Source organism: Dreissena polymorpha, chromosome 5, assembly GCF_020536995.1.
Source record: "Dreissena polymorpha isolate Duluth1 chromosome 5, UMN_Dpol_1.0, whole genome shotgun sequence".
Classification (NCBI taxonomy): domain Eukaryota; kingdom Metazoa; phylum Mollusca; class Bivalvia; order Myida; family Dreissenidae; genus Dreissena; species Dreissena polymorpha.
Window position 1 is genome coordinate 103,638,078 of NC_068359.1, and position 18,485 is coordinate 103,656,562.

Here is an 18,485-nt window from a genome sequence, read left to right on the forward strand (position 1 = left end):
TGTTAATGTGTTAAACGCGTAAAATGCGTTAAATGCGTAAAATGCGTTAAATGCGTTAAATGCGTTAAATGCGTTTGCCATTGACTGCCATCGTAAAGTTTTCATATAATTCCGTAAAAAAGAAACAGTTCCGAATACACAGCGTTTATGATAATTGTACATTTTGCCAATCTAAAATGCAATTATTACAGTTTAGTGCTTTTAATTTAATCTGTTTAAATGGGCCTTTTCATCTTTGAAACTTGAAAATAATAAAGCGTTGCAACGCGAAACGATTGAATAATTTGGAGAGTTTTGTTGTTGGTGTTATATTTTGGGAAACTAAGAGGATTGCTTATATAAATTATAAAATACATCACTTATTGTATGAGCACGGATGGCCGAGTGGTCTAAGCGATAGACTTTTACTCCATGGTCAGGGGTTCGAGCCCGATTGCGGGTTACTTGTTTTCTTTCTTTAATTTTATTCCTGTTTTTACTAGAGCTTTTAGGTCAAATGTTTACATTCATCAATATCAAGCATTTATTGACAAACTTCAATACATGCCAAAATCTGTGAAAAGGCCCCTTTAACTATCAGATTGAAAACTGAGAACTTTTCAAGCGTGACCAGATTAGCGATAACATCTGAATATAATGGTCTATCAACTGACATACTAAAATATGTGTGTTCATTTATATGTCCTTGCTGATTTGCATATAGTCTCTAAAGTAAGTACTATATGTAGGTCATTATATACATATGTCGTTGCATATGTTTTATGGTGTGCTATAGATCAAAATAAAGCTACTTTTCAGAGTAAATGTTTGATGTATAAATAATAGTCTATGATCAACGCATGTTTGTCTTAATGTTATTTATACTTATTTATATTTGATAAGTTCAACACGTTCATGATAACAGGAATAGTCTGCTTTATTTAGTAGCCTTATCTAATTGGCATGTATTGGTGCCTACTTGTATTGCAACAACGGTTTACATGCAAAAGAAGTGGCAACTAACTTAGGTCAGCATTGCTTCAATCTCGAAACCTGCACTTACATTACTTTAATGTTCTAAATATTAGTCGTGGCGTGACAAATGTATTTCCATTTCAGCGAGGCAGTGAAACAGCAAGGACTTGACGACGAGAAAATGATTTTTAGGTTTGTACCGATACAAATACGATTTTTCATTTTAAATGACACTTAACATAACGGAAACAATTCAGAAATGGATATATATGCAATTTAAAATTGTCTTTTGAACATTATAAATGTTATAGATATTAATGACAAGGTATCTGTTTTGTACATTTACAAAGTAATATGTTCGAGAATCCAACTTGAATAACTTCATGGTAATACATTGATAATATATTTTGTATTATCTTAAGAGAGTTCAGTAACAGTAAATGTTATGAAACTAAGTTTTCTTTCCACTAGACTATTGTTTGCCATCAGCCTGTTGACATTTACGAGGGCGGACTACGAATGTGTGTGCAACTACAATGTGGAACTGGAAGTGAAAGATCACGATAACGGTCACGGGGCTACACTCGGGTACATGTATGAGTTTGACTGCAAACCGAAAGTTTCTGGGTCCGAGCATGCAACGATGTATGAAATCATGTTCGAAGGAAAGGTAGGACTTGCATAAATACATGGTAATTAATGCAATATGTGGCATGATGAGAAAAACTATTTGAGGTCATACATTATTTGCTCATTTAGTTTGCCTCGCCATGAAGTAAGTCGAGTATATTAGTTAAACTGTTAGTGACTGATGGTGTATGGGATATACACCCTCAGTAATTTAATGCCATACGAGAGCCAAAGACCATCAGATACTAACTATGTAACGATTATATCTCAACCGACTACTCGATTACTCGGAATGGAAATTATGGAAATTACTCGGTATATGGAAATACACCATTGGCACGTGACCGCAATAAGCCAATCGGATTATGTCATTTTTGTAGAAGGTGAGATATAAGTGTATACTAACAACTGTTTATTGAACATGCTAATTTTGTTTCAAGTCGGAATATTCTCTTGGCGGGAATTATTTAAATGTGGTATTTATGATCGCTGTCATTGTTGGATTTGTATTTAATTTCAATATTGCAATTTCAATATTTGAGCTCTTCTGATCGCTTAGAAGTTAGCGTCAGTCTCAAAATACCGGTACATCAAATAGCGGATAGCGAATTGCTTGGTGTTACTGACGACTTTCTTTATTTTAGTAACTAGATTAGTCATCTTGTTAAACACAATATATTTGTTAAATCAGTCAGTCAGCCTTATACAAAGTGTTATCTAGTTATTCAGAGATTAATACGGTCGCATACAAGTGTATATGATTTCCAGTCATTACACCCGCAGACATTACACCCCTAGTCATTACACCCTCTAAGCCTGGATATTACAACTCTCAAGGTGTAGTCATTACAGACCCAAGATATTAACATAATTGATTAGATTACTAAGGTGTGATCACATCTATAATGGGGCACAATTCAATTAATTAATGATGTTCCTGCTTTAAATATATTATATATCATATCATATATAATTTTGAATGCCGGACAAAAACCCTCCCGTCAGTTTTATAGGGGCCGGACAAAAACCCTCCCATGAAAAAACGGGACTGGACGAAAACCCTCCCATGAAAAAGGGGACTGGACAAAAACCCTCCCGTGAAATCTGAGCGTTACGAGTTTTAATTGGTTTTGTTATGATATTGGATTATCGGATATATATGCACATTAGAAAAGCGGTATGTATACAGTTAATCGATACACATTTTCTTCTTTCAATTTCACACCCCTGAAAAACACAATACACACAATGGGAAATTTTTCGGATTTACCAATGCAACACTGTGTGAAACAATTAAATTTGTCGGTGTTTAATTGCTTTCACGGGAGGGCTTTTGTCCGCTCCCTTTTTTCATTGGAGGGTTTTTGTCCGCCCCCGTTTTTTCATGGGAGGGTTTTTGTCCGCCCCCATATGAAAATGACGGGAGTGTTTTTGTCCGGGAGGGGTTTTATCCGTATCCCATGATTTTTTGTGCCGGGTTCCTATGCTTAAGTCAATATCAATTTATGTTTCAGTGTTCATGCATGTGAGTTGAATAGAGTAATTACCATAAAAAAAATCAATTTTGAACTTAAAAAGTAATTATTATGAACCTACATTTAAATAAATATACTATGCCCCATCAGGTTTGTCTGTATGTCTGTCTTAGGTATCTAGTCACTTCGGCATCTGGTTACTTCGGCATGGTAAAAAAAGTGCCACTTCCGCACTCGGGTTTGACCAGTCTGGCATTTACAGTTAGTCACTTCGGCACTGGTATATTATAACATATTTCATTGATGTTCAATCAGTTTGCAAAGTATATACACAAACCGCGTTGCCAATTACAGTAGGTGTGATGTATTTTTCATCCGTCGGCTAGATCAAAGTTTAAAAGCAATTAACAAAAAGGCCAGTTACTTGATAAATAAAAGAGTTTGGTAAAATTAGATATTAGCAACTCGAAAAATTGCGTGTTGTTTGTGTATATACTACATTTTAAATGTGATGGATTTTTTTCAATTAGCGTACTATTTATTAATGTACTTTTGTTTACGTTTATTTTTTTGTTATTCCTTACAATTGTTTTACAATAGCTTTTTCCTTCTAACTTATGTGTGACTAGATGTGATATTAGATATGAATATGTGAAATGTTTGTAGGTATGTTAAATCATTTAATTTGCATATCTAAATGAGTTACATTGGTATTCTTAAAAAACCTTTTTAAATTTATGTATAATTTTGTGTAAAATGTTTAGTGTGTTTTGCTGCTTTGTCTGTCCTTTTGAAATATATCTGTTGGTATGAATATTGCAATGTTCGTGTCTATTGTTATCGATGTTTGCCATGTATTTTTTTTTAACTTTGTTCAAAATAGAAAAATTAACTGATCAAAATTCGATGAATTATATTTGTATGGTTGTGGCATTTTTTTTCGATGTTTGCCATTTATTTTGTTTTTTTACTTTTTCAAAATAGATTAAAATTTGTTGAATTATATTTGTTTGCTCAGTTGAATTATCCGAAGGGATATTAAAAAATTATAACTCTCTGATTATACTCCTTTATTTAATGCTTTCCGGTGGTTTATAGAGAAATATCAGTGAATTAAATCTGATAATTTCACTGTTTCAAACAGTGAAAATTATCAGTGAGAATTATCGATAATTTTCATTGTTTACTGTGAAATTACGTCATTTTTTTGACGAAATGACGTCATTATCCCAGCAAAATTCTTTAGTTAAACTCTTGAACAATGTATATAAACTGTGAAAAATGCATTAAATAAAAAGAAAATTTGTTGGATTCGGTGGATTATCGACTTTAATTCACTCGTGATCATAGAAAATATATATTTTCACTCGTGGCTGCGCCACTCGTGAAAATATTCTTTTCTATGATCACTCGTGAATTAAAATCGATAATCCACCGAATCCAACAAATATACTCTATTTAATTGACGTTTCGGCATAATGCCTTTATCAAAACATTGGAAATTATATGTTAACTACATTTTTACGTCTTTTGACTGCACAATTTAAATAACAAAGAAAAATGTTTTTAAACGTCAAATGACGTTGTACATGATGACGTCATAAATGGCGTTATATAAAATGGCGCCAAAAAAATGTAAAAATTCGCCAAAAATGAAATTACGTTAAACACTTACATATTGTATCTTAATCCTATGTTAAATGTGTGCTTTATATATTTAATAAATTGATATTTTACAATAAAATAATCATCATCATATGTAATTATAATCTACCTTAACTTATTATCATAAATTAAATAGGGTAAACTTATTTAATGACTCTTATTATTTCAATCCATATCTATGTATAATATTCTAATGATATTTGATTAAATAATCATATATACTTGCTATTCTATATATCATATACACATTATGGACAAGATAAATTGCATAAAGTACTATTATTTTTACATTCATTTATGTTGATGATTAATATAAAATGTTTTTCACATATATTTTTTACATGATAGTTTCCCGTAGCAGGACATCAAGTTGATTTTTTGTATTTAGTCCATTTGGTGATTGCGTTTGAAACTTCTTTATAAATTCCAATTCTTTAATAAGTCTGTAATAATGGGAACTGTCTCTTATTTGTGTTAACACTGATACACCCATATCCTGCACTCTGTGGCCAGCACCATTGAAATGTTCTGAGATTGGTTTCTCTCTTCGTATTCGCACGTCAGCCTCGTGTTCTTTGGCACGTTCCTTTAATGATCTGCTTGTCTCTCCGACGTATACCATCTTTTGGCATTTAATACAAAATATACCGTACACCAAGTTATAAATGTTACAGTTCTGTTTTATTGCTTCGTTTGGAATGTCACTTTTTGGGTTGTTATGAAAACCTCTTTTCAACATTTTACAGACTATACAATTAGTCTTACACGATTGTGGTATTAGTTGAAAACGTTTGTTTATCTCTTTATTTGTTTTTCCATGAACTAAAATGTCACCGATATTCCTATCTCGTCTGTATGCAACTATTGGTACGTCTGGGAATATATTTTTCATTCTGTCTGATTTATATAGTTTGTCTGTATGTTTTCGAATTATTGAGTGGATATTTGGAAGGTTGTTAGAATAAGTTATAGCTAGTGGTACTCTCTTGTTGGCTGTTTTATTTGTTTCTTTCTTTTTAAGTAAGTTTTTCCTATTTAAATTATCAACTCGGGATAGCTCATGGTTTACAAATTTATTTGGATATCCTTTTTTTTGTAGATTCTGTTTTAGTTCTTTTTTACGATGTTTGTATTTGTTTTCGTCAGAACATATTCTTTTTAAACGTATTCCTAATCCATAGGGTATTGCTTTGTTCACATTTGTTGGGTGGTTTGAGTCATATTGGACATATTGATGTTTATCGGTTGGCTTTGGTCCACTCAATAATTCGAAAACATACAGACAAACTATATAAATCAGACAGAATGAAAAATATATTCCCAGACGTACCAATAGTTGCATACAGACGAGATAGGAATATCGGTGACATTTTAGTTCATGGAAAAACAAATAAAGAGATAAACAAACGTTTTCAACTAATACCACAATCGTGTAAGACTAATTGTATAGTCTGTAAAATGTTGAAAAGAGGTTTTCATAACAACCCAAAAAGTGACATTCCAAACGAAGCAATAAAACAGAACTGTAACATTTATAACTTGGTGTACGGTATATTTTGTATTAAATGCCAAAAGATGGTATACGTCGGAGAGACAAGCAGATCATTAAAGGAACGTGCCAAAGAACACGAGGCTGACGTGCGAATACGAAGAGAGAAACCAATCTCAGAACATTTCAATGGTGCTGGCCACAGAGTGCAGGATATGGGTGTATCAGTGTTAACACAAATAAGAGACAGTTCCCATTATTACAGACTTATTAAAGAATTGGAATTTATAAAGAAGTTTCAAACGCAATCACCAAATGGACTAAATACAAAAAATCAACTTGATGTCCTGCTACGGGAAACTATCATGTAAAAAATATATGTGAAAAACATTTTATATTAATCATCAACATAAATGAATGTAAAAATAATAGTACTTTATGCAATTTATCTTGTCCATAATGTGTATATGATATATAGAATAGCAAGTATATATGATTATTTAATCAAATATCATTAGAATACTATACATAGATATGGATTGAAATAATAAGAGTCATTAAATAAGTTTACCCTATTTAATTTATGATAATAAGTTAAGGTAGATTATAATTACATATGATGATGATTATTTTATTGTAAAATATCAATTTATTAAATATATAAAGCACACATTTAACATAGGATTAAGATACAATATGTAAGTGTTTAACGTCATTTCATTTTTGGCGAATTTTTACATTTTTTTGGCGCCATTTTATATAACGCCATTTATGACGTCATCATGTACAACGTCATTTGACGTTTAAAAACATTTTTCTTTGTTATATAAATTGTGCAGTCAAAAGACGTAAAAATGTAGTTAACATATAATTTCCAATGTTTTGATAAAGGCATTATGCCGAAACGTCAATTAAAGGAGTATAATCAGAGAGTTATATTTGTTTGGTCATGTACAATTGTATCGATGTTTGCCATGTATGTTTGTTTTTATGTTTTTCAAAGTATAAAAATACAGATTCAACATCTTTGTATCATACATGGTATGTGTCACTGACTAATTGGCAGTTCTTGGATAATCAAATATGGTCTGTTACATTCTTGCTGCATTCCAGTTTCAAAGAATTTCACTAGTATTTGACACTTCCTGTAAAAGGCAATAAAATAGCCCACCAAAAATTAGATCAGTTTCATCATAGGCTTGACTGTCTTTGCTGCATGCTCATTTAATGATAATTAATTTAATTTGTTACCTTTGGCAAGTATTTCTGTAAAAAAATATACAGTAACATATGCAAAAATATTTTATTCTGGTATATGTTATTATAAATTAAGATTTTTACAGTAATTTTATTTATTAGATTGAAATAAATTCTCCATTAAAGGATAACTTTTAAGAACTTCTATTTCTATCAAACTAAGCTATTATCATTGATTTAATATCTTAGCATGACTGAAAAAACAAACATTTTAAAGTTCTCTGTTAATGTAGCATTCATAGATATTCATTTGGATCAATTAATAAAGTATAATTTACCATAACATTTTAATTAAATTAATTTTATTTAACCTATAACATGCAGCAAAGATAGTTATACTAATAAGTTAGTGGGTATGATCACACCAACAAATAAATAACTTATATTCACTGATTGGGCTTGTAATGCAAATGACACACTTTTAGATGATGGCTGCTCAATTAAATAATTTGAGCAACCATTAATCTCATCAGTGTCATCTTACACACAATCAGTGGTTCATAAGTTATCTATTGGAAGGTGTGATCACACCTTACTAATCTAATCAATATCTTGGGAGGTGTAATGACTTCACCTTGAGAGGTGTAATGTCCAGGCTTAGAGGGTGTAATGACTAGGGGTGTAACGTGTGGGGGGGAGGTGTAATGACTGGATAGGGTGTATATAGTAAAATACAGGTGTTTACGTCATTTCTTTGTTACCACTTAAATATGTATGTATTTTAATTATGGATGTATAGATGTTATTAGATGTTTCCGAAACAAGAAGCTATTGATGAACAACTGTACTAAGAGACTTATAAATATTGTGTTTATAAATCATTTCTCAAACAACAGTTAAAGTTATGTTTATGACATATTATATGTTGCCGATACAGATTGGCTTCGTCAGTTCAGAGGGTGGCAACGTGCAGTCACAGACTTGTCCGGGAGCTATTTCGGCAGCTGATCTAGGTATGGTTCATGGTATTTTGTGAATTATACTGAATGGCTCTTGTCAATTTAGGCCAACGTGCTGTTATGCAAGAGTTTGGTATTTTTTCCAATGTAGTTGAATATTGATAATATTTACATTGAACTATAATAACACTGCTTCGTTTTACAATTCATTTAATTAGTCAGTTAGCAAAGCCAATGAGTAAATAAAATAAAGAAAAGGAAAACATATATAAATAAAAGTATGCGAAACATAAAAAACCAAGCCAATACAATAGCCCATTTATAATCATATCATAAACCATTTCCCTCTTTAGAAGCAAAGAGAAAATGGCTTTTGCAACCAGCATATAAAACAAGAACAGCCTGCGAGTAACTCGCAATCTGTTCAGGTTTTATGCTGTTTGCTGCTCATCAGTATCTAGGGGTTGAAATTGAAGCATTGAAAATTTGAACCCAGTAAGAAAGGTCTGAATAATTTAACTTTCTTAGGGACTACAAATGCGTAAAAATACGTATCTAAGATGTAAAGGGTTACTGTAAGGGACAGATGCAAAAAACAACCAACATCCGTTAAACTGTTGTGAAACACGTATCTATCTGAATTACACTTTGAAATTTAAGTGTGTGTTTATCTTAAATTAATGCGATAACACGTTAATGTAATGCCATCTTTCGTGAACACATTTAAACTTGTTTGCCAAATTTGATTTTAAAATATATCTTACACCTGTTATAAAAGTTATACTCTATTCAGTTTGCATTTTGATTATAAATAATAAATATAATTATTATGTATTTATACATTAATTATAAATAATTAGTCACCACTACCGTGAAAACAACGAGACAGCATACTAAAACAACCATAACCAGCACAGCAGTTACTACTTCTACAACTACTACAACTACAACAACCCCGAAGCCAACAACTATAGCAACTACTACTACAACGCCAAGTACAACCACTACAACTACACCGAAGCCAACAACACCAACTACTACCACTACTACGCCACAACCGACAACAACAACAACTACTACTACTACTTCTTCAATTCCAACTACCACCACTACTACTACACCGACGCCCACAGCAACAACTACTACCACGACTACGCCGCTACCGACAACAACAACAACAACTACTACTACTACTACCACAACTACTACTCCGACACCAACCTCAACTCTTACCACCACATCAACTACAACTGCACCTACTCCCACAACTATTACTTCTACGATAACTAGCACTACTTCTGTTCCGGAGGGTACGTGATTTACTAAGAAACAATTACATATGAATTTATTCAATGTATGTTCCATACAAAATATCACTTTATAAAAGTTTCCCTTCTACGCATCTGTTAAAGATACTCCACTACTGCTTTATATTATATTCACATTTCCTTTTCTTGTACAACAATATGCTAGTACTAACAGTTTTACTACACCACAGGTCGAATTGACTTATGTCCGGACCATGTAAAAAATGATATGGACATATTTGGTGGATTCCTGGGGCAGTATGGTGAATATTGTTTGCAATTTGTGAACGTGCAAACGCAATGGCACAATGCACAACGTCACTGCACCGGTAAGTAGAAGATCTTCTTTACTTTGGTAATATAAGTGGAAACTCTATCTACAAGTATAATCTGAACTGCATAGTGTATTGAACGGACATGTTTTCATAAAAAAATTGGCCTTGTATTTTGATAACAAAATTTACATTAAGTATTTTTCTATTTAACAAAAACTACGTAGCGTAATGTCCGTGGAATAAATGTGTACAAATGATCTGATTTCGTCTACTCATTTAGTTGCTGGTCACGGGATGTTGATAGAAATCCAGGACAGATTAAAACAGGACTACATCGTTCGGTTACTTGCTAAACGCCCAAATGTGACGTCTATATGGATCGGTTTGACCGACTCAGAGACGGAAGGAGCCACTGCAGAGGGACAGTGGAAATGGGCCTCAGGTCATCAGAAATTGTCCAGTTTTAAAGTTTGTTAGTAAAATGTAGTTTAATGCGCCAAATAAGGTACTGCGGCATTTTTAATGTCAACTAGTAATTTTATAAATTAAAGTTTATATTTGTATGTTGAAATTGTATGGCTTGCTGAATGAATTTTGATACAATCACACCCGTCTATGTTTTTGTGCAAAACACTGTTGTTAGTATCGCCTTCATAAATGATGTAATTGTGGAGTCACTGTGTATTGTAAGACTTGCATTAAGTTGCTGTATGTATGTTAGTCAGTACACTAATATTGTCGACGCCACTCATAATATTAACTCATATTAACATGTGTACTTGGGTATGTACTAAATTCTCGATGCCGTTTCAGGAAATCTTATAAGCTACACTAACTTCGGACCAGACTACACGGGTCAAACCGCTGCCAACCACAAACTGAACGATTGTGTGGTCATGAAACAGGGTGGGGAGTGGACAGACGTACCATGTGGAGTGTCCCTGATTATTGGAACAGGGTTTGGGGAGAGACATTACTTCATCTGCCAGTACAGTAGGTGTTTATAAATATAGTCGATACACTCAATAATTCGTATCTTGAGCTCAGCTTTGAGACTTGTGTGGTTTAAGAAACTGCGTTGAGCCCCAAGTTGTCCCAATTTAGCTTCAAAACAAAATAGAGACTTCACTTCTAATACCCCTACTTGTAGTGTGATAGCGTATATATTTACCCTTTGTCCGTCGGTGAAACTAAAAAATAATAATTGATATAGAAATACAACTTTAAAATCATGATGGATAAAACCTAAAGTTTATGATAAGTAGCTTGTAAACATGCGCACCGGGGTATGTTTGGTTTAGTTGTTTGTGATTTCGTTTTTCGAAGTATTACTATAGCGATGAAACTCTGCAAACATATTAACCAGCATGTTAACTGGTGAGCATGAGTGTTAACTATAATATTTGCCTTAAGCCAATTTTGAGCATAACAATGACTTTGTTGATCTTGGGTTACACAGAGTTAGTGACTCTTAGTTGATGTGAATTAAAGATGGAAACAAATAGAGTATTAGTGTACAGAAAACTGAAGTTGGTTCTATATCCGTCAAACAGTGACAAATAATGTCGATATTTAAGCCGTCAACTAGTCAAAAAAAAAAAAGAGTTCGTATTTGAGTCGTCAAATAGTGAAAACTAATCTTGGTATTAAAGCAGTCACACGTTGTAAAAAAATGTTGTTTGTTGAGCCCTCACACTGATGCTGGTATTCGAGCCGTCACACTTATGATGGTATTTTAGCCGTTACACTAATGTTGGTACTTGAGCCGTTACACTAATGTTGGTATTCGAGCCGTAACACCTATGTTGGTATTTGAGCCCTTACCATTATGTTGGTATTCGAGCCGTCACACTAATGTTGGTATTCGAGCCGTTACTCAAATGTTGGTATTTGAGCCGTTACACTAATTTTGGTATTTGAACCTTTACACTAATGTTTGTATTTAAGTCGTTACACTTTTGGTGGTAGTTGAGCCGATACACTAATGTTGGTATTTGAGCCGTCACACTTATGGTTGTAGTTAAGTCGTTACACTAATCTTGGTATTTGAGCCGTCACACTTATGGTGGTATTTGAGCCGTTACACTTATCGTGGTATATGAGCCGTTACGCTTATGATGGTATTTTAGCTGTCACATATATGGCTGTATTTGAGCCGTCACACTAATGTTCGTATTTGAGCCGTCTCGCTTTGCGAGCCTTAAAAACAAAAATTAATAAACGGCACGCAACACTCAGTGACAACTTTAATCCGATGCTTAGACCAATATAATAGCAACGATATTTACATCGATTTCTGTTCGTCTCACAATTATTATCACTTTAATTTTAACCACAATATCTTGGAAACGCTAGTTTCGAGTGCTTACCATTCTGACACAAAACACGATTTACGAAATCAAATGACTGTTCAGAGAGAGATCTATTACAGTTTTCAAACACACAATCCAACAAATGTTTTGGATTCGTTCGCTGCTTTTTTACTCTGTTTGCTGTTAAAAAAACCCAGCCACGTCCGAATTGATGTCCCGAGTTTCCAGAGTCTTGGTTTTGGTGTGTTTTATCACAGTTTTTACGCAACATTGCTTTCGCAATCAGTAAAATGAAAATACAAAATCGAACAGCTGTCTCGCAAATCAAAGTTTGTAAAGGAACAAAATAGGATGACATAGTAATAATCAAAGTACTGACAGTACTGGTGTGACGATGCTTTTGAAGAGGATGGATATATACAAGCATCAATTCAAGTTGATCTACATCATCACAATTGCGTATGTGGGTACGAAAAAAAAAATTTTGGTACACAAATTTTGGGAACGAAAAAAATTATGCCCGATAAAAAATTTGGTTACGAAAAAAAATTGGGTACGAAAAAAGTTTTGCAACTAAATAAAAATTGGGTACGAAAAAAAATTGGGTACGAAACAATTTTGGTACGGAAAAAAATGGGGGTACGGGGACGTAGTTCCCCAGGGGAACTTGACCCAAAGTCAAGTCACATATTTCAATCTAGGCCATGTCAAACTCAAAGTGTCAAAGTCAAATGAAAGATGCGTTCATTAATTATTGTCCCATTGTTTACTACTGCTGTGAGTTTTTATATAATATAACGGATGACCATCATGTGAGCGAAAATAAACATTATCTTAGCATATCAGGTTTAGCAGCCTTTTAGATAACAAAGTTGGCTAGTTTTCAATGTCGCTTCTGGGGATCAAACCCGCAGCACATCCTCCTGCAATCAAAGACGACACTCTACCACAAGGCTTTTAGGAAGATTCTGAAATTGTTCGATCCCTCGTCAGAGCAACCAAACCAAAAATTAAGTCAAATATTGCTGACTCGGTATTATTAAGTCAGTTCATGAGAGATAATGGAAGATGCAACATCTCTCACGCCCCCTAGCATCGCCTTAAGCAGTATTCAATTCTCAACAAGAAAGTGCTGGAGTCATTGATCCCGAGGGACCAGAAACAAGAGGGCAATGATGTCCCTGTATCGCTCCATTTTTTTTTTTATGTGAAACAAGGGCTAGTGACCTGAAAATCAATAGGGATTATCTGCGAGTCATGATCAATGTACCTATGAAGTTTCATGATCCTAGGCATAAGCGTTCTTGAGTTATCATCCGGAAACCATTTTACTATTTCGGATCACCGTGACCTTGACCTTTGACCTAGTGACCTCAAAATCAATAGGGGCCATCTGCGAGTCATGATCAGTGTACCTATGAAGTTTCATGATCCTAGGCCTAAGTGTTCTTGAGTTATCATCCGGAAACCATCTGGTGGACGGACATACGGCATACGGATGGACGGACATACCGACATGAGCAAAACAATATACCCCCTCTTCTTCGAAGGGGGGCATAAAAAGCGTGCAATGCGCATGAGTTGAAATGTACTAAAGCATGTGACTTTCTCTTTCTATCCCTCGTCCCACTGGACGCTTCAAGGTGGAAGGGTGAGCATTTTTATATAAAAATTTGGTCCCAGGGGCATAATTTGAACAAACTTGGTAGAAAACAATATGATGTCACTACATACCAAATTTGGTAGCCATAGGCCCAATGGTTATGGACAGGAAGATTTTTAAAGTTTGCACAAAAGAGGCTTTATATAAGCATATGTTCAGTTTTGTGACCCCCGGGGCAGGGTCAAATTTGAGCCCAGGGGAATAATTTGAACAAATTTGGTAGAGGACTATTAGATGTCACTACATACCAAATTTAGTAGCCCTAGGCTCTATAATTATGAACAATAAGATTTTGAAATTTTGCACAAAATAGGCCTTTTTAAAGCGTATGTTCATTTTTGTGACCCCCGGGGCAGGGTCAAATTTGACCCCAGGGGCATAAGTTGAACAATCTAAGTAGAGAACTATTAGATGTCACTATATACATACCAAATTTGGTAGCCCTAGGCCCTACGGTTATGGACAAAAAGATTTTTAAGTTTGCACAAAATAGGCCCAATATAAGCATATGTTCGTTTTTGTGACCCCCGGGGCAGGGTCAAATTTGACCCCAGGGGTATTATTTGAAAAAATTTGGTAGAGGACTATTAGATGCCACTACATACCAAATTTGGTAGCCCTATGCCATACGGTTATGGACAAGAAGGTTTTTAAAGTTTGCACAAAATAGGCCTAATTTTAGCGTATGTTCATTTTTGTGACCCCCGGGGCAGGGTCAAATTTGACCCCAGGGGGCATCATTTGAACAAACTAAGTAGAGAACTATTAGATGTCACTACATACCGAATTTGGTAGCCCTAGGTCCTATGGTTATGGACAAGAAGGTTTTTAAAGTTTGCACAAAATAGGCTTTATATAAGCATATGTGCATTTTTGTGACCCCCGGGGCAGGGTCAAATTTGACCCCAGGGGCATAATTTGAACAAATTTGGTAGAGGACTATTAGAAGTCACTACATACCAAATATGGTAGCACTAGGCCCAATGGTTATGGACAAGACGATTTTTAAAGTTTGCACAAAATAGGCTTTATATAAGCATATGTTTGTTTGTTGTTTGTTTTTGTTTTTTATCGAGTGCACCGGGATTGTCTCCCATATGGCCATCGCCCTCAGAAAGACGTGTTAGTTGGTTACGGGGAATAGTGCAAGATACAGGAGACACCCCGTTCCAGAGGTGACCCTGGGTCTTTTAGTGCCCGGTGTATAGCACCTAGTACACTGCACCTCGGTTTAACGTCTCATGCGAAAGACGAGTAAGTAGATTAGGTGCAGCGGGGGATCGAACCAGCGATCTCTGGATTGTGAAGCCAGTGTGTTACCACTAGACCACGGATCCGCTACTAAGCATATGTTCAATTTATTGACTCCCGGGGCGGGATCAAATTTGATCCCAGGGGCATAATTTGAACAAATTTGAAAGAGGTTCACCCCAGGAACATTTGTGAGAAGTTTTATCAGAATTGGACTTGTTGTTTAGGAGATGTTTTTTAAAAAGTTAACGCACGGACGCACGCACGACGGACACAGGACCATGACATAAGCACCGCTGGCCTCTGGCCAGTGGAGCTTAAAAACACTCGATTAATGTTCGAAATAAAATCATTTGATTAATGACAATACTATTATTTGAGCCAGGTCACAGGGAAAGGGCAGTCTAATCAGTATCCAATTAAACCATTTTTATTGTCAGAAAACCGCTTTTAAGCAAACAGCTTTCAAGCAACTGCAGGCTGATCTGGATCCAAACTGGCCACAATCGCCTAAATGTCTCTTTTACTGTGACACAGTTCATTTGACTTAAAAATGATATTTAATACAGTCGATTGGTGTATAACTGATAGCTAAGGACTTCGAGTCTCATTTCAACGTAAACACCATGCATTCAGTAATCAAACCTTTAAACCTCGAAAGACAAATGTCTTTCCTATTGAAACATGCTAGCGGTTTTAAAATTCCGACAAATATTTTTTGTTTACAGCGCAAATTTCCGGGTAAACTGATTCAGCAATTACCGGATCGCTTAGGTTTTTATCGGATTACATGTGTATCGTGTTATTTCTTGAAATTTTACCCAGCATTTGTAAAACATATTGCAAGATATGTACATTTCCAGAAAAGGAACTTCATTTCTGCGTTAAATAAGACCGAGTTCATGGAAATTGATGCACAATTGAAGAAGTAATGGCTGTTCAAAGCTATGCACCCTATATTCGGGTCGTTTTGAGTTGAATACCTTGTTATATATATAGATTTGATAGTGAAAACTATGTTTTCAGAGAAATCGATTTTTCGTTATAATTTTATTATTTTTCATTAAAAATGATGTTTTTACTAATAAATATTATAGCCACGCGCCAACCCAGATGTGTATTGGACAACTTCAATTGAGTTTTCATTTAGTTTGTGACAATCCCCACATTCCCGAATATGTGTCGCCACATGTCCGTTATTCACTTAATCACGAGTTGCAGCTCTCATGCATATTTTATGTGGTACGCATCAATTTGGTTTCTGAGCATTCTTACTGTTAGAAAGGACACATTATACTACACTATTACATCAATGAACATAATGTTTACCAAAAAAATTCTGCAAAATTCAGGAAATCATACGTCTTCACATTTCCTTTCGTCACAAAAATGGTGGGTACATAACGTGACCTTGTTTTGCTTCCGAAAAAAGAAACAATTGTAAGTTAAACATTGATACACGTCAACTAAAACATGAATCGACTGAACAATGATAGGCATTTTGTATTCACTATAAATCTTTACATAAATAAAAGTATTTTGCAAAAAACTTTTAACCTATCCGTGACTCACTAAAATCTGCTATACACCAATCGACTGTACTAAAATAGAAAGAAGAAATAATACAAACCCGTAATATGAGTAAAGACTTACTCACTTAGTAAACAATGTTTTCAGGACAACTTAGTGATCTGCAAATCCCATGTATATGTTGATATAGGGTATCATAGACATTCAATAAGTCGCAAAATGCTCAAATACAATTACCAAAGCAAAATGTGACTTAAATTGATAACTAAAAATACTAGTCAAGCTGTCAAGTCTTAAGATCCAGAAAGTCCTGCATTCACATCGAATGTATCCTTCGAATTCAATCCATTGTTGACATTAGCGGAGATTTAGTTAATAAATAACTCATATATCCTGAATGACAGTTTCTAAATAGCCAAACAAGCCGATGTATGCTGTAAGAAAGTTTTGACACGAGTGTGAACATTCATGGGCGCCGCCATTGTTGTATGACCTTGAGGGGTGTGTAGAAATACCGAAATCCCCGTTATTACCGAAATCCCCCGAAACCCCCGGTTTTTTACATAGGTTGCCATTTTGAAGATTTTTTTTCGTGGTATCATAACTTAGACGATGCTGAAACAGCATCGTCAAAAACGATATCATACGACAGTGCTAAGCCGGACGTGTTTTATCGACCAGTGCCGTATAACGGACCTTGGGCCAAAGACTATCGGTCCGTAGTATATCGACAAAGGGCCGATTATAGACGTCCGGCCAAGCTCGTATATTATTGTTCAATAAGCACATTCCATATTCTATACACAGTTTATGTTTCATGTTTTAAACTACGCTTATTATTGTTAAAGTTCGATTTAACATTCGATTCTATAATACAGTAGTTATGTTGTTTCTTACTTTCAGATGTGACCTCCACACATTTAAACATTTTGCACGAATTAGGCACGGCGCTCGTTGGCTGATTGTAAACGCTTGATATTTTGTATAATCAGTGGTTATATTTGTGTGCTTATGTGGAGAGTTCATTGTTAACAACTTAAAATAAACCATTGAAATATTAATTTTTCTTTTTCTGTACCTAAATATATTGCACAATGACTGGCGAGTTTTACAATAATGGAATATGTGCTTAAGCATAGAATGTTGTTTTGAAACAAAACACTGTCCGTACGTGTCACCCTAGAACTTCTGTGTGTTTGATCTACCGGTAAATACCCATAATGTATAAGTATATTCTCGTGTGCCACATCGTCATGGGTTGAAATAGTTGTATAGCACTATTAAGTGCTTATCTGACATCATTAACTCCACTGTTGAATCACTTTGGGCAGTTACAAGATGGCGAGCATACATATTTATAGTTAAGAATTTAAAATATATTGATAATTTATCACGCGATCTTTATGTCGTCATTGCGCAAAACATGTTTTAAATATTTTTAATCAATAAGGCTAATAGTATATGCTTAATCCGGAACGTTCATTAAACCTTATAACAGTGTTGCCATAGAGCATGTTAATGAATAGTTGCCAATTTTCAGCATATTTTTAGTATCAACACGAATGCCAGCAGATAAAAATATGCACGTAACGAATGATGCTAGCTCTGAATAAGTTGTTTTAAGAGAATCATTTAAACTGCGTGACTGGAAAAATATGTTCGCTTTTGCCTTTTATCGAAATGTGTTGACACAATTAAAATTGGGGTAGACAGGGTATGTGTGTATATTATACAAACAGCTTATTTCAGATCGTCAGTTCCTACTTGTGTTGCTAATA

The 18,485-nt window shown here is 34.6% G+C and overlaps 1 protein-coding gene across 1 annotated transcript; it reads left to right on the plus strand.

The window, feature by feature from the left end:
• Window positions 1-1,004: 1,004 nt before the first annotated feature.
• Window positions 1,005-17,768, plus strand: LOC127882422 (uncharacterized protein DDB_G0290587-like). Its single transcript, XM_052431053.1, has 8 exons — window positions 1,005-1,146; window positions 1,426-1,624; window positions 8,348-8,423; window positions 9,230-9,679; window positions 9,868-10,005; window positions 10,232-10,393; window positions 10,765-10,944; window positions 17,611-17,768. Exons 1-8 carry the CDS (start codon window positions 1,082-1,084, stop codon window positions 17,667-17,669), a joined length of 1,329 nt encoding a protein of 442 aa, XP_052287013.1. The 5' UTR covers window positions 1,005-1,081; the 3' UTR covers window positions 17,670-17,768.
• Window positions 17,769-18,485: the final 717 nt, after the last annotated feature.

Bases quoted from the DNA above. Each gene is read 5' to 3' on its own strand.
- LOC127882422 (XM_052431053.1), top strand. From the start codon at position 1,082: ATGTATTTCCATTTCAGCGAGGCAGTGAAACAGCAAGGACTTGACGAC. The intron at 1,147-1,425 runs GTTTGTACCGAT...TCTTTCCACTAG, and splicing joins GACGAGAAAATGATTTTTAG to ACTATTGTTTGCCATCAGCC. The intron at 10,006-10,231 runs GTAAGTAGAAGA...CTACTCATTTAG, and splicing joins TGCACAACGTCACTGCACCG to TTGCTGGTCACGGGATGTTG.